Source organism: Nycticebus coucang, chromosome 8 (genome assembly GCF_027406575.1).
Source record: "Nycticebus coucang isolate mNycCou1 chromosome 8, mNycCou1.pri, whole genome shotgun sequence".
In the NCBI taxonomy this organism is placed as follows: domain Eukaryota; kingdom Metazoa; phylum Chordata; class Mammalia; order Primates; family Lorisidae; genus Nycticebus; species Nycticebus coucang.
The window spans coordinates 135,036,495-135,053,917 of NC_069787.1; the positions used below are offsets into that span (position 1 = coordinate 135,036,495).

At 45.5% G+C, this 17,423-nt stretch overlaps 1 protein-coding gene across 2 annotated transcripts in view; it reads right to left on the reverse strand.

Moving 5' to 3' along the window:
- The window catches only part of LRRC34 (leucine rich repeat containing 34), a 41,729-nt gene extending 24,722 nt beyond the window's left edge, over window positions 1–17,007 (reverse strand). Inside the window, exons 1-5 of one of the 2 annotated variants that reach the window (XM_053600186.1) lie at window positions 14,606–17,007; window positions 8,382–8,502; window positions 5,070–5,191; window positions 4,906–4,970; window positions 4,332–4,415 (exon numbers count right to left, since the gene is read on the reverse strand). In XM_053600186.1, the coding sequence (XP_053456161.1) occupies window positions 4,332–4,415; window positions 4,906–4,970; window positions 5,070–5,191; window positions 8,382–8,502; window positions 14,606–14,705 (492 nt within the window). In that variant the 5' untranslated portion in view covers window positions 14,706–17,007. The remainder of the gene's footprint in view (window positions 1–4,331; window positions 4,416–4,905; window positions 4,971–5,069; window positions 5,192–8,381; window positions 8,503–14,605) is intronic. The other variant, XM_053600185.1, reaches the window with a different exon arrangement.
- Between the last annotated feature and the right edge of the window lie 416 nt (window positions 17,008–17,423).

Sequence of the window (17,423 nt, forward strand, 5' to 3'; positions counted from 1 at the left end):
TACAACCCAAAAATGCAATCACGAAAACAAGTCCACCAAGGTGCAGTGGCTCACCCCTGTGATCCAAGCACCGTGGGAGGCCAAGGCAGGAGGAGCACCTGAGCCCAAGCATTTGAGACCAGCTTGGGCAATGTGGTGAGACCCCCGTCTCTACAGAAAAACAAAATAGCCACCCATCGTGGCACATACATGGAGTCCCAGCTTCTCGAGAGGCTGAGGCAGGACCATCACTTGACTCCATAAGTTTGAGACTGTTGTGAGCTAAGCCACCACACTCCAGTAACAAAGACCGTGTCTCTTCAAAAAAAAAAAATCCATGTAGGACAGCATCAAAAAGAATAAAATATACAGTAGTACCTTCATAGCTGGCCACCTCCCCACACTGACTCCCTCCTTAAATTTATCTAATTTTTATTTTTATTTTTTTTAGACAGAATCTCACTTTGTCACCTGTGGTAGAGTGCCATGGCATCATAGTTCACAGCAACCTCAAACTCTTGGGCTCATGTGATCCTTTTGCCTCAGCCTCCCAAGTGCTGGTACTATAGACTCCCATCACAATGCCCAGATATTTTTTTTTTTTTTTGAGACAGAGTCTCACTATGTTGCCCTGCGTAGAGTACTGTGCCATCACAGCTCACAGTAACCTGAAACTCTTGGGCTTAAGTGTTTCTCTTGCCTCATCCTCCTAAGTAGCTGGGACTACAGACGCCCGCCGCAAGGCCCAGCTATTTTTTTGTTGTAGTTCTCATTGTTGTTTAGCAGGCTCAGGCCAGGTTCAAACCCACCAGCTCCAGTGTATGTGGCTGGCACCCTAGCAGCTGAGCTACAGGTGCCAAGCCAGTGCCTGGATATATATATATATATTTTTTTTGGTTATTGGCGGGGCTGGGTTTGAACCCGCCACCTCTGGCATATGGGACCGGCGCCCTACTCCTTGAGCCACAGGTGCCGCCCAAGTGCCCGGATATTTTTAGAAATGAGGTCTCACTCTGGCTCAGCCTGGTCTCAACTCTGTGAGGTCAGGCAGTCCACCTGCCTGGGCCTCCCAAGTGCTGGGATTATAGGAATGAGCAACCTCGCCTGGCCCTAAGTTGACCTAATTTTCACAGAGCAGACACTCACCACATGTGTGTATCAGTACAGTAGGCCTTGTTCCTTATGCTGACCACCTCCATGTGCTGGTCAGTTTATTACAGTCCCTTGGGGGTTCAGCTTATGGAGGTTCTACTGTATTAGGAATAAATTTAAGTAAAGAAAAGCAAGACTTACAAATTGAAAACTATAAAACATTGTTGGAAGAAATTAAAGAAGACCAGGGCGGCACCTGTGGCTCAGTGGGTAGGGTTCCGGCCCCATATACAGAGGGTGGCAGGTTCAAGCCTAGCCCTCGCCAAACTGCAACAAAAAAATAGCCGGGCATTGTGGCGGGTGCCTGTAGTCCCAGCTACTTGGGACACTGAGGCAGGAGAATTGCCTAAGGCCAGGAGTTGGAGGTTGCTGTGAGCTGTGACGCCACAGCACTCTGCCGAGGATGACATAGTGAGACTCTGTCTCTAAAAAAAAAAGAAAGAAATTAAAGAAGACCAAGTAAGAGAAACGTATCTCACGTTCAAGTCTTCGGAGACTTGATATTGTTAAAATGTTAATACTCCCCAAATATATCTACAGATTTATTGCAATTCCTATCAAAATCCCAGGTCCTGTTCTTCTAGAAATCCATAAACTGATTCTAAAGTCCACATGGAAGTTATGTAAAGGGCACAGAAGAGTCAACACAATCTGAAAAAGGAGCAAAGTTAGAAGCCTTGCTTCTTGATTGCAAAACTTACTACATAGCTACAGTAATGATTAGTATGGCACTGAATAAAGTAACAGAACAGAATTCAGACTATAGAAATAAACCCTCACATTTCTGGTCAACTGATTTTTTTTTTTTTTTTTTAAACAGAGTCTCAAGCTGTTGCCATGGGTAAAATGCAGTGGTGTTATTAAAGCTCACAGCAACTCCAACTCCTGGGCTCAAGTGATCCACTTGCCTTAGTTTTTCTATTATTATTAGAGACAGGGTTTTGAGCTTGCTCAGACTGGTCTCAAAGCCCTCAGCTCAAGCAATCCACCCACCTTGGCCTCCCAGAGTGCTGGGATTACAGGCGTGAATCACCACAGCTGGCCTTTCAACTGATTTTTTTTTGAGACAGAATTTCACTTCGTCCCCCTAGGTAGAGTGCTGTCACGTCACAGCTCACAGCAACATCAAACTCGTGGGCTCAAGAGATCCTCCTGCTTCAGCCTCCCAAGCAGCTGGGACTACAGGTGCCCCCCATGATGCCCAGCTGGTTTTTCTGCTTTTAGTAGAGACAGTCTTGCTCTGGCTCACTCCTTGCTGGTACCCCTGAGCTCCAGCCATCCTCCCAGAGTGTATGGTCAACTGAGTTTCGTGACAAAGTTGTCAAGGCATTTCAACAATGAGAGGAAAACAATCTAACAAACAACGCTAGAACAACTGGATATCCTCATGCAAAAGAACAGAATTAGGGCGGCGCCTGTGGCTCAAAGGAATAGGGCGCCGGCCCCATATGCCAGAGGTGGGGGGTTCAAACCCAGCCCCAGCCAAAAAAACTGCAAAAAAAATAAAAATAAAAAGGAATAGAATTAGACTCCGACTTTACACTGTTTTCTAAAATTAATTCAAAAAGGATCAAAGAACCAAACAAAAGAGATAAAACTGTAAAACTCCTAAGGGAAAACGTAAGTGTAAATGTTTGTGACTCTGAGTTAGGCAAAGCGTTCTAAGACATAACACTAAAAGCATAAGCAACAAAAGGAGAAATACATAAGTTAGGCTTTATCAAAATTAAAAGTTCATATATATACAGTTATGATTTAATAAAAAAATTAAAAAAAAAAAAAGTTCATATGCTTCAAAGAATACTGCCGAGGCAGTGAAAAAGCAACCTACAGAATGAGAGGAAATATTTGCAAAGGAACTTATATTAGAATATGTAAACTTGATAAGGAACTTGTATTAGAATATGTAAAGAACTCTCACATCTCAAAAACACACCCACCTTAAAAATGGGTAAAGGATTTGAAAAGACTTTTTCCAAAGAAGATGTACAAATGGACAGTAAACACACGAAAAGATGCCCATTATCATTATTCATTAGGGAAATGACAATCAAAAACCACAAAACCTTTTCATACCCCCTGGACGGCTAAAATCAGAAAGGCAATAACGGGTGCTGGTGAGGACGCAGAGCAAGGGCAACGCTCTCTGTGGATGGCAGAACTGTAAAGTGCAGCCACTCTGGAAAACACCTCGGCAGCTCCTCAAAATGTTAAGGAGCCACCATATGACCCAGCGGTTCCATTCCTAGATATATAATTAAAAACACATGTCCACTCAGCACGTGCACACCCACAGCAGCACCACTTCGAAGGGCCAAAAAGTGAAAATCCAAACGTCCATCGGGTGATGGATGAACAACATGTGACCTGTCCACAGAACAGAGTATTTATATTTGGCAATAAAAAGGAACGAGGTATGTCTCAACATAGACAGACCTTGAAAACAATAAGCCAGTCGCAAGAGGCCAACACCGTATGACTCTGTTTATTTAGAGTGTCCAGAGTAGGCAAATCCACATTAACACCTGGAAAGCAGATCAGAGGGTGCCAGCATCTGGCAGAGGGGAGAACAGAGAGGGCTGCTGATGTGCACAGGGCTGCTTCATGGGTGACAGAAATGTTCCAAAAATAGGGATAGTGTTGAAAGTTCCTCAGCTCTGTGAAGGTATTTTAAAAACCACTAAATTGGAGACTTTAAAAGGGTAAATTTTATATATGGGAATTATATCTCAATAAAACTTTATTTTTACAAAATGAGTTTAAAAGCATTCATGTAATACCTACACTTTAATTAACTGAAGTGCAACAAAAATTCCAGACTCGGCAGCCGTAGCTCAGCAGCTAGGGCACCAGCCACATGGACCAGAGCTGGCGGGTTTAAACCCAGACTGGGCCTGCCAAACAACAATGACAACTGCAACCAAAAAATAGCAGGGCATTGTGGCGGGTGCCTATAATCCCAGCTACTTGGGAGGCTGAGACAAGAGAATCACTTAAGCCCAAGAGTTTGAGGTTGCTGTGAGCTGTGATGCCACCGCACTCTACCCAGAGCGACATAGTGAGACTCTGTCTCCAAAAACAAAAATTCATTCCTAAAATATTAATATAAGTTCACATTAACATTTGACTGTGTTGATTCTAAGATATCAGTAGTTAAAATTCCCAAATAAAATGTTAGTTTGAGGGATGTAAATGCTTACATGCAGCGCTTTAGCGATCATTTCTCCACCTTCAGGCCCAATGTCATTGAACATAAGGTTTAAGTAAACCAGATTAAGTTGCTTCTATAAAAAGGAGAGAAAAGCCACTATTACATATTATTATTGAAAACTGATCGATTATAAATGTATGTGTGTGTGTGTATATATATATATAAAAATATAAGGTATATCCTTTATTTAAATATATATGCTTACCTCCAAAAAATATATAACAAAGAAAACCTGAATTCCAGCAAAAGCAACTATCATTAAGGAAAAAGTCACCATTTTCACTTAAACAAAATATGATTACAATAAAAATGAAAGGAAAAAGACAACATTCAGCTTTGACTAAGTACTAAAAGATGGGTGTGCTTTATGTATTTAACCACAGTATATAGCAAGTTGGCAAAGCACTTGGGAGCTCAAGGTCCCAGCTCCACTGAGACCAAAGGCACAATGGGTTTTCAATGTTATAAACATGGCCCAGTCACGCCCTGTGACATTGTGCAAAACTGGTGCTTTCTGTGTGTGATTAGACTAAGTGGCCCCGCTTCAAGAGAACCCAGAGCACCTGAAGCATCTTCGCAGCGTAGTATGCCCCAACGTCACTCAGGAGGTTGTATCTGATGTCCAAGCCTGTGGGGCACAGAGGAGTAGAAACTGACACTCCTTACAAAGAGCTCTTAAAATCAGGCAGGTGAACAGTAGGAGGTGTTGATCCTTAAGGAGACATACCATTAATATACTGACAGTTCATTAAAACTCGGGAAAGAATCCAAAAATCTTCACCTGTCACTCTCTCTACTGGCACCAAGTGGTTGTTGCCAGCAATGTTCAACGTTATTCCTTCTGCCTGTCTGTTAAAACACAAAACCAGATTTGGAAATACAAGAAACCCAGTGAAAAAGTAAAAGTATTTTTGCTTCATGTGTAAATAGCAACATCACGGATGACGTCTGCTGGAACTAAGTATACTCACATTACGTGGCAGGTTCACTACAGGTAACTTAAAACCTCTGAACATTCTGCAGACTGTACACTCACAGTACACGGCAGGTCCACTGCAGGTAACTTAAAACCTCTGAGCGTTCTGCAGACTGTACACTCACAGTACACGGCAGGTCCACTGCAGGTAACCTAAAACCTCTGAGCGTTCTGCAGACTGTACACTCGCAGTACACGGCAGGTCCACTGCAGGTAACTTAAAACCTCTGAGTATTCTGCAGACTATACACTCGCAGTACACAGCAGGTCCACTGCAGGTAACTTAAAACCTCTGAACATTCTGCAGACTGTACACTCGCAGTACACGGCAGGTCCACTGCAGGTAACCTAAAACCTCTGAGCATTCTGCAGACTGTACACTCGCAGTACACGGCAGGTCCACTGCAGGTAACCTAAAACCTCTGAGCATTCTGCAGACTGTACACTCACAGTACACGGCAGGTCCACTGCAGGTAACTTAAAACCTCTGAGCATTCTGCAGACTGTACACTCACAGTACACGGCAGGTCCACTGCAGGTAACCTAAAACCTCTGAGCATTCTGCAGACTGTACACTCACAGTACACGGCAGGTCCACTGCAGGTAACTTAAAACCTCTGAGCATTCTGCAGACTGTACACTCACAGTACATGGCAGGTCCACTGCAGGTAACTTAAAACCTCTGAGCATTCTGCAGACTGTACACTCGCAGTACACAGCAGGTCCACTGCAGGTAACCTAAAACCTCTGAGCGTTCTGCAGACTGTACACTTGCAGTACACGGCAGGTCCACTGCAGGTAACTTCAAACCTCTGAACATTCTGCAGACTGTACACTCACAGTACACGGCAGGTCCACTGCAGGTAACCTAAAACCTCTGAGCGTTCTGCAGTCTGTACACTCGCAGTACACGGCAGGTCCACTGCAGGTAACCTAAAACCTCTGCGCATTCTGCAGACTGTACACTCGCAGTACACGGCAGGTCCACTGCAGGTAACCTAAAACCTCTGAGCATTCTGCAGACTGTACACTCACAGTACACGGCAGGTCCACTGCAGGTAACTTAAAACCTCTGAGCATTCTGCAGACTGTACACTCGCAGTACACGGCAGGTCCACTGCAGGTAACTTAAAACCTCTGAGCGTTCTGCAGACTGTACACTCACAGTACACGGCAGGTCCACTGCAGGTAACCTAAAACCTCTGAGCATTCTGCAGACTGTACACTCCCAGTACACGGCAGGTCCACTGCAGATAACCTAAAACCTCTGAGCATTCTGCAGACTGTACACTCGCAGTACACGGCAGGTCCACTGCAGGTAACTTAAAACCTCTGAGCGTTCTGCAGACTGTACACTTGCAGTACACGGCAGGTCCACTGCAGGTAACTTAAAACCTCTGAGCGTTCTGCAGACTGTACACTTGCAGTACACGGCAGGTCCACTGCAGGTAACTTAAAACCTCTGAGCGTTCTGCAGACTGTACACTTGCAGTACACGGCAGGTCCACTGCAGGTAACTTAAAACCTCTGAGCATTCTGCAGACTGTACACTCGCAGTACACAGCAGGTCCACTGCAGGTAACTTAAAACCTCTGAGCGTTCTGCAGACTGTACACTCGCAGTACACGGCAGGTCCACTGCAGGTAACTTAAAACCTCTGAGCATTCTGCAGACTGTACACTCGCAGTACACGGCAGGTCCACTGCAGGTAACTTAAAACCTCTGAGCGTTCTGCAGACTGTAGACTCGCAGTACACGGCAGGTCCACTGCAGGTAACTTCAAACCTCTGAGCATTCTGCAGACTGTACACTCGCAGTACACGGCAGGTCCACTGCAGGTAACTTCAAACCTCTGAGCATTCTGCAGACTGTACACTCGCAGTACACAGCAGGTCCACTGCAGGTAACCTAAAACCTCTGAGCATTCTGCAGACTGTACACTCGCAGTACACGGCAGGTCCACTGCAGGTAACTTAAAACCTCTGAGCATTCTGCAGACTGTACACTCGCAGTACACGGCAGGTCCACTGCAGGTAACCTAAAACCTCTGAGCGTTCTGCAGACTGTACACTCGCAGTACACGGCAGGTCCACTGCAGGTAACCTAAAACCTCTGAGCATTCTGCAGACTGTACACTCGCAGTACACGGCAGGTCCACTGCAGGTAACTTAAAACCTCTGAGCATTCTGCAGACTGTACACTCGTAGTACACGGCAGGTCCACTGCAGGTAACTTAAAACCTCTGAGCATTCTGCAGACTGTACACTCGCAGTACACGGCAGGTCCACTGCAGGTAACTTAAAACCTCTGAGCGTTCTGCAGACTGTACACTCACAGTACACGGCAGGTCCACTGCAGGTAACTTAAAACCTCTGAGCATTCTGCAGACTGTACACTCGCAGTACACGGCAGGTCCACTGCAGGTAACCTAAAACCTCTGAACATTCTGCAGACTGTACACTCGCAGTACACGGCAGGTCCACTGCAGGTAACCTAAAACCTCTGAGCATTCTGCAGACTGTACACTCACCGTACATTGCAGGTCCACTGCAGGTAACTTAAAACCTCTGAACATTCTGCAGACTGTACACTCACAGTACACGGCAGGTCCACTGCAGGTAACCTAAAACCTCTGAGCATTCTGCAGACTGTACACTCGCATTACACGGCAGGTCCACTGCAGGTAACTTCAAACCTCTGAGCATTCTGCAGACTTCGATATATACTGTGTAATTCTTCACACACATGAAAAGTATCCCAACTTTTAAATAATGACATTGAAAATTTCAAGGATTTACCTAAATTCACCCAGTTCACAAGAGTTAAAGATGAGTCTGAAGCTCAGCTTGGGGACTCCTGTCTTCTCAGTACATAACAAGGTCTCTAAGACCTACCAATGTCTCACCCATCTGCTTATTTATCTCACCCATACCTTATTTACCAAAAGGTATGTCCTTTTTACCAAGCATTTTCAAATGGCCATAAAATCACTTATTCCAGAATTTTCACACGGATGAGTATCAGTGAACTTGACTGATGTAATCAAGTATTTGTCTTCCTTACCCCTTCGTAACCTCTTCATCCGCTTCCTGGAGTTTGAGCAATATGAAAGGGTTAACTCTCTGGGATCTGTCCAGACACAGGTTCTGATAATCTCCCTGGAGGCCGGCAAAGGATTCTGCAGCTTTTGAAAAAGAAATGTATTGAATGGAGTTAAACTGACATCATTTCCACTCAGATCAGGAACCAGACAAGGCTGCCCATTGTGTCCACTGCTCTTTAACATTGTAATGGAAGTTTTAGCCATTGCAATTAGGGAAGAAAAGGCAATCAGGGTCAGAAGAGATCAAACTTTCACTCTTCGCAGACGATATGATTGTATATCTGGAAAACACCAGGGATTCTACTACAAAACTTATAAGTGATCAAGGAATACAGCAGCGTCTCAGGTTACAAAATCAACATTCATAAATCAGTAGCCTTTATATATACCAAACACAGTCAAGCTGAAAAAAGAGTTAAGGACTCTATTTAATTCATAGTAGGGCCAAAGAAGATGAAATATTTGGGATTATACCTAACAAAGGACGTGAAAGATCTCTATAAAGAGAACTATGAAACTCTAAGAAAAGAAATAGCTGAAAATGTTACCAAATGGAAAAACATACCATGCTCATGGCTGGGAAGAATCAACATTGTTAAAATGTCCATATTATCCAAAGCAATATACAATTTTAATGCAATCCCTATTAAAGTTCCACTGTCATACTTTAAAGATCTTGAAAAAACAATACTTCATTTTATATGGAATCAGAAAAAACCTCGAATAGCCAAGACATTACTCAGAAATAAAAACAAAGCAGGAGGAATCACGCTATCGGACCTCAGACTATACTATAAATCGGATAGTGATCAAAATAGCATGGTACTGGCACAAAAACAGAGAAGTAGATGTCTGGAACAGAATAGAGAACCAAGAGATGAACCCAGCTACTTACCGTTATTTGATCTTTGACAAACCAATTAAAAACATTCAGTGGGGAAAAGATTCCCTATGTAACAAATGGTGCTGGGCGAACTGGCTGGCAACCTGTAGAAGACTGAAACTGGACCCACATCTTTCACCATTAACTAAGATAGACTCTCAGTGGATTAAAGATTTAAACTTAAGACATAAAACTATAAAAATACTAGAAGAGAGTGCAGGGAAAACTCTTGAAGAAATCGGTCTGGGCGAGTATTTTATGAGGAGGACCCCCGAGGCAATTGAAGCAGCTTCAAAAATACACTACTGGGACCTGATCAAACTAAAAAGCTTCTGCACAGCCAAGAACACAGTAAGTAAAGCAAGCAGACAGCCCTCAGAATGGGAGAAGATATTTGCAGGTTACGTCTTCAACAAAGATTTAACAACCAGAATCCACAGAGAACTCAAACGTATAAGCAAGAAAAGAACAAGTGATCCCATCTCAGGCTGGGCAGGGGACTTGAAGAGAAACTTCTCTGAAGAAGACAGGTGCACGGCCTACAGACATATGAAAAAATGCTCATCATCCTTAATCATCAGAGAAATGCAAATCAAAACTACTTTGAGATATCATCTAACTCCAGTAAGATTAGCCCATATCACAAAATCCCAAGACCAGAGATGTTGGCGTGGATGTGGAGAAAAGGGAACACTTCTACACTGCTGGTGGGAATGCAAATTAATACATTCCTTTTGGAAAGATGTTTGGAGAACACTTAGAGATCTAAAAATAGATCTGCCATTCAATCCTATAATTCCTCTACTAGGTATATACCCAGAAGACCAAAAATTACATTATAACAAAGATATTTGTACCAGAATGTTTATTGCAGCCCAATTCATAATTGCTAAGTCATGGAAAAAGCCCAAGGGCCCATTGATCCATGAATAGATTAATAAATTGTGGTACATGTACACCATGGAATATTATGCAGCCTTAAAGAAAGATGGAGACTTTACCTCTTTCATGTTTACATGGATGGAGCTGGAACATACTCTTCTTAGTAAAGTATCTCAAGAATGGAAGAAAAGTATCCAATGTACTCAGCCCTACTATGAAACTAATTTATGGCTTTCATATGAAAGCTATAACCCAGTTATAAACTAAGAATATGGGGAAGGGGGAGAGGGAGGGGAGGGAGGTGGGAGGAAGGGTGGAGAGAGGGTGATGGTGGGATTACACCTACGGTGCCTCTTACAAGGATACATGTGAAACTTAGGAAATGTAGAATATAAATATCTTAACACAATAACTAAGAAAATGCCAGGAAAGCTATGTTAACCAGTGTGATTAAAATATGTCAAATAGTATATAAAACCAGTGTATGGTGCCCCATGATTGCATTAATGTACACAGCTATGATTTAATAATTAGAAAAAAGAAAAAGAAATGCATCCTTTATCATGTTATTCCAGAAGCTTTTTCTTATTTTTTTTTTTTTTGTAAAAACTACACTTCTTTCAAACATGTGAAGTATGGGTGTGTACAGTTGGGGGGGGGAGAAGAAAAGGCAATGGAATTAAGGATAGAAGAAAGAAATAAAAGGAGTGAATGAGAATAAAAATGTTGTCTGGAGAACCACTGCCACAGAAGCGGCCTCCGAGGGTGAGCAGATGAGGGCTTGAGCTGGCTTCCTAACTAGGAAGTAAACTCTAGTGAGTGCCAGGCCTGGCAGCCAGAGAGAATGACTCCCAGAGCGTTAAATACTCTGTCCCAAACCACGCCGCAGACACGGGGAGAGCACAGAATCAAACTGTCTCAAAGCCTCTTTCCACCACTTAAGGTTCCTGAAGGTTTCTTCAGAGAGCTTCAAGTAAAGACAATCTTATCTGAGAATGTGTCTCAAAAGGGACCTGAAAAATCATTCATGCTGTGGCTTCTTGGATTCCCTTTATCCCAAGTCGATAGCAACTTCAAATGTAACTGTGGGTTCTTCCCATACCAAGCTGAGGCCTGGCTCCCAGAAGCTCTTCACCTAGCTGGCCTTCCCTTTCTTTTGCTAAAGCTGATTATTCCCTGTTCAGTTCTTTAGAAAATAGAAACACAGCAGGAGCTGAGATCTCCTTTCTTTAATTATGTGCGGCTTTCCTTAACAGTGTCACTGTTTTCAGTGTTACTTTATAAAGAATCTTCTGCAAGGCCCTGACCCTTCTGGAATGTAAGTCATGCCATTACTTATCTTAGCACAGGCCTCTGTTTCCTGCCCTTCTACCCCTTTGAGAATGTCTCTTTATTATTTATTTATTTTTGAGGCAGAATCTCACTCTACCCTGGGTAGAGTACCGTGGCAGCACAGCTCACAGCAACCTCAAACCCTTGGGCTTTGTGTGATTCTCTTGCCTCAGCCTGGTGAGTAGCTGGGACTACAGGCACCTGCCACAACACCCAGCTATTTTTAGAGATGAGGTCTCGCTCTTGCTCAGGCTGGTCTTGAACCCATGAGCTCAGGCAATCCACCAACCTTGGCCTCCCAGAGTGCTGAGAGTACAGGTGTGAGCCACAGTGCCTGGTCATGGATGTCTCTTTAAAAACCTGTTCTCAGAGATCTCACTACTCAACCAGCCTGGTTTTTTAGGCCATAGCATCTCGAAGTCTCTATATCTCAGAAATGCCCTTTGTACCACATGAATTAAAGAGTTTGCTGAACAGATCTGCAAAACAAGATTTAAGATGAGGAACATTATATTGAATATGAAAGCAAATCAAATTTAAAATTATCTTATAGTTGTACCTTTTCGGTTTGGGAAGGCTTTGGGGATTTTTTGTTTGTTTGCTTGTTTTTTGGAGACAGAGACTCACTCTGCCTGAGTACCATGGCCTTGACCTAGTTCATGGCAACCTCACACTCCGGGCCCAAGCAATCCTCCTGCCTCAGTCTCCTGAGTAGCTGGGACTACAGGCACCCACCATGACGACTACTAATTTTTTCTGTTTTTTCTAGTGATAGGGTCTCTTTTGCTCAGCTGGTCTTAAACTCTTGATCTACCCACCTCAACTTCCTACAGTGCTAAGATTACAGGTTTGAGTCACAGAACTCGGCCTTTTGTTTTGTTTTGCTTGTTTTTGAAACAAGGTCTCACTCTGTTGTCCAGGCTGGAGAGCAGTGGCACAATCACTGCAGCCTCAGATTCAAAGGTTTCTCCCATCTCAGCCTCCCTCCTAGCTGGGACTACAGAAATCTGCCAATATGCCTGGCTAACTTTTTGTAGAGGAGACAGGTTGCACTGTGTTGCCCATCCTGGTCTTGAACTCCAGGCCATACCTGATCCTCCTGCCTTGAACTCCCAAAGCACTGGCATTATAAGCATGAGCCACAATGCCTGGCCTCTTATATATTTTTTAAAATAACCTTTAAAAAAATAAATTTATTAGGCTCGGCATCCGTAGCTCAGTGGTTACAGCACCAGCCACATACACTGAGGCTGGCGGGTTTGAACTCGGCCTGGACCAGCTAAACAATGACAACTGCAACAAAAAATAACCAGGCATTGTGGCAGGCACCTGTAGTCCCAACTACTTGGGAGGCTGAGACAAGAGAATTGCTTAAGCCCAAGAGTTGGAGGTTGCTGTGAGCTGTGACACCACAGCACTCTACCAAAGGCAACACAGTGAGACTCTGTCTCTAATTAATTATATACTTATAGGAGACAATTTGGAAATCTTAATACAAAAAAAAAAAAAAAACACATTCATCAACAATCCCACCACCAAAGAACCACTACAATTGAGGGGCACTTTATTCCTACTGGTTTTATTTTATATGGATATATATATTTTTAAACAAAATTGGAATCTTTGGATATAATTTTACAGCTTTCTTTTTAGTTAACATCATATTGTAAGCAGTTTCCCCGTGATATTCTCTGAAAAATTTTAATGTCAGCACAGTTTCTGTCACATGGATGGATGTACATGATGAAACCTTTCACCTATTTTCGGAAGTGTCCCTATATTTAGAAATAAAACTGTGGCCCAATATTCCCCAAACTGTGTTTGTGAAAAGTGTTCTAAATAAAATAGTTTTGTCATCAAATAAATTTGAGAAGTGCTGAACTACACCAAGGTGAAAAGAGCCTTATCTACAATTTAAAACACAAAGACTCTCCCAATTGTTGAGCTGGAGTGCGGGGGTAGGGGGAGTAAGGACTTTCTAGACTTACGCGACTATGGCTCACTTGGCACGCGATCTAGAAAGCAAGTCGGCCCTCAACAGAAGCTGGAGCTGGGCCTGCACTGGGCTTCTTGCCTCCCTTCTGGTTACTATGCTCCGTAGTATGAAAAAGAGAATTGCCCTGAGATCTGAGATTCAGGGCTGCCAGAGCCACACACACCCAGGACGCACTGAGTTCCGTCACATTTACAACTCGGTTTTGGGAAGGCATGAAGGAACCTTAGATTACAAGCTAAAAATACCTATAGAAAGTTACAAGAAGATTCTTATTCAATTAGCTAGCCATCCATTTAAAGTGTTCAAAAGATTCTGCTCTATTTTTCTGCTACTGACCCTTTAATTCAAAATTCATCTTTGTATTGTATGTCAGGATTTTATGGTACCAATAATTTATTTCCCATGCCGGATTCACATCAGGAAAAAGACAGCCTTCCAACTGTAATGTAGGAACTAGGGAATAACTCAGCTGTTCAGGACACAGTCGGGCATCTAGCCCAAATTTCACTTTCCATCCTCGCCTCTGGCAGCATGTTTTAAAATTTCCATATTTTGGAGGCGCTTCTCTCCAATTTATGCTCTTCTATCACGGAACAGTCCTGGGAAAGAAAAGGCTGAGGGTGGACGACGCGGGCGCCCCACGCAGGGTCTGCGGCGGGTTCAGTTCTCCGGCTGCGTTTCCCTCTTAGGCATAGGCGGGAGGCAACTGCGGCCCCGGCCGCGCATGGGCAGTTAGGGCTTCGCAGTCCCCGCCCCCAGTTACGCCCAGGGCTCCGCAGTCCCCGCCCCTATTACGCCCAGGCGAGCGCGGGGCGGGGCTGCTCGGTTTCCGCACGGAGTCGGACTCCAGGGGCTGCGACCCGTGGGCCGAGGAGCGCCCTCGCCACGCCCTCCCGGAGCCCGGCGGAGCACCGCCACGGACGCAACCATCACGCACAAGGCGGACCCCAGGGAGCCCGCGAAGGGGAGCCCCGAAGTTGCGACCGCAGCGGGAAAGCCCAGGGGCGCCTCCCGCTTGGGGACAGCGCTGGCGCGACCCCGCAGCCCTGGGGGCTCTGTCCGGGCCGACCGGAGGGCGCGCTTCAGCTCACCCGTGCGGCCTGGGTCGGGAGAGATGGTCCCCATGGAGCCCGGGGCCGAAGAGGCGGACCCCGCCAAGGCCGCGGCCGCGTCCTCCCCGCCGCGGCGCATGCTCCGTGCGCCGCGCGGGCCCCATGCGCTGCCAGGCGACCACGCTACGCGAGTCCCGCCGCTGTACGCGGCCGTTTCCGCCCCGCCCTCAGGCCTGGCCGGGCGGGCGGGCAGTGACTGTAGGTTCCATCAAGGCTTCCCGCCCCCGCCCCAGATCAAAGGCGCGCTGGGGGCGGGAGCCGCGGCTCCTCGGCAGGGTGGGGTCCCCGAGGTTTGGGGGCGCAGCAGCTGAGTGAGGGCCCGGGGCAGCAAAGACGATTGTGACACGTCCCAGCCGGAGAAATGTGCGCAGCCCCTCGGGGCCGAGGAGCAAATCGCAGCAGCACCAGCGCGCTGTTGGGCCGAGGACTTGGGGCTCATAAAGGGTTTTGTGCAGGGGCGAGGCCATCCCAGAGGGCTTCTTGGAGGAGGTGACAACGGGACGGGTCTTGGTGAGGCTGCCGGACGGCGGAACTGCTTGGTGCGTGCTGCAGACGCGCAGGTGCCTGGGGGTCCCCAGAGTGCGCCGAATGGGGAGTCCCGCGCATCTTAGGAGAGCGGCGCAGGTGCCAGGGGGCGGGGTCTGGGAGCCTGCGAAGGACAGCGGCCGAGGAAGGACGGAGTTGCCTCGACCTGGAGAAGAACCAGTTTGAAGCAGCTAGAAGGCCGGGAGAGACAATAGGCCTCGGCTAAGGCTAAGCCAGGAGGATGAGGGGGTGAGAGGGGAAGGGACAGAACAGAGCTAGTGCAGGGTAACAGTGGTTAAGAACTGGCACTGGGCCTGGAAGCGAGAAGAGGGAGGAAGGGAAGACCTGTTCGGGGGTTGCCATAGAAGGAGGGAAACCTGCAAGGTGAAACCAGGGTGCTCATGAGCAGACTTGCGAAGTGAAAAATGAAATGTCCTCGTCTTGCTCGCTGGGCAGTAGCTATCCCACGGCACTGTCTCGCTAGCCCGCTCCCACACTGGCTTGGCACTGCCCACAGCTGTGCTGGACGAGACTGAGGCCTCTCGAAACCACGTATGCCGTCCGGATTTAAAGCATCACCTGTTCTCCAGGCTAAACGCCATGGTGACAGAAAACCAGTGTGTTCCTGAGCTCCCAACAGCCGAGAGGTGATTTGGAACACTGGCGCGTGGGGGCGCAGCTGCCCATTAAAGTATTTTGAAGAAGGTAAAGGAAAGAGGTCGAAGACCTGCTTCAGGGGCAGCAAGGGATTCTCTTCCAAGGGCATAGGAAGTGCAAAGTGGGGCTCTAGAGACTGACAAACAGGGTCAGAAGAGAAGAATAATTAGGAAAGAACTGCTTTTACCAAACAGCACCCACAACACTGGTTTTTTCGTCTGATTTAACTATTTACACAGAACCGCAGCCTGCGTGTCAAAAGGCTTATCAAATAGGATGGCCAAAAAAACCCTGACGGGACATATCATTTCTGTCAGTCTGTTCCCCCGGTGACCGCCAGGTGGTGAAGGGAGGAGGCTGGAAAAGCCCCCTGCCCTTAAGAGTCGCTGCTGGGGTGGGATCCTGTGCCGCCTCCGAGGAGGCTCGAGTGGGTCCCAAAATGGAGGGAGCGACCTTCGACCCGGGAGGGGGCGTCGTTTGCATTTCTCTGGCTTCTTGTATGAGGAAGGCTCAGTATGTGTAGCTGTGTGTAAGTAACTTAATAGACAACATCTTTCACTATAGTTTTATAGAAGATCCATAAATGTTTTCCAATGATGTTGCTTTTGTTGGGCCCCTATTTAAAGAGCACAATTTAAGGAAGTAATTTCTCCAGGTAACACATGTGCTCTCGGTGTTTTCTGATAATTTAAAGATAGAACTCAAAGGATCATTTGAGTTCAAATCATTCAAATGATCATTAGAACATTTAACAAATCCATGGGCTATTTTTCCCAACTATCAGATGGCTTAACTGGGCTGCCAGCAAGGACCAGAACAAGTGGAGATTCTTGGTTGAATTTTCTGATGAGTCTCTCAAGTTCTGGCTTCTGTTGTTTCAGGCATGCGGGTTGCTTAGGTATTGAATATGCAGGTGATGAAATCATTTTTATTACTATTATAGTTTTCTATTATCTCTATTATTTAAAAATGTTTCAGACTGTGGATAAAAGAAGGCTGGGTCATAAAAAATTTACAGTGTTATTTTCTGATGAGAAAGTATAGTAGTGAATTGTCAGCAAACACTTTGATGAAAGACTAAATTCCTTTAAGTAAGTACACAAGGCTTGGTCTGAATTACTAGATCTGTAGTTTGGTGGGATAGGTGGGAGAAGGAAGGGTGGAAATATTTTTGAAAGTAGATAAAATGCCACTTTTGAGTCCATTTAAAGGTTTCTGATCAGTAATTTGGTGATATTGGTGACAGAGGCACACTGCTCATCCATAACAATTCTGTCAAGGGAGTATTTTTACCTTTGGGCAACTAATCAGAGGTTCTTAAAAGGAGGGGGTTACTGAATCCCAGCTTAGAGATACCCTAAAAGTCTTTCAGAGCTCATTATAAGATTATAGATTTTCTCTTCTCCAACCATTTATCTTGTTAAGCAAACATATCAAAGCTCTCAGTATCCCAGAATCAGCCTTTGTTTTTTGTTTTGTTTTTTGAAACAAGAGTTTTACTGTGTCACCTTCGGTAGAGTGCTGTAGTGTCACAGCAACCTCAACCTCTTGGGCTTAAGCGATTCTCTTGCCTCAGCCTCCCAAGGAGCTGGGACTACAGGTGCCCGCCACAATG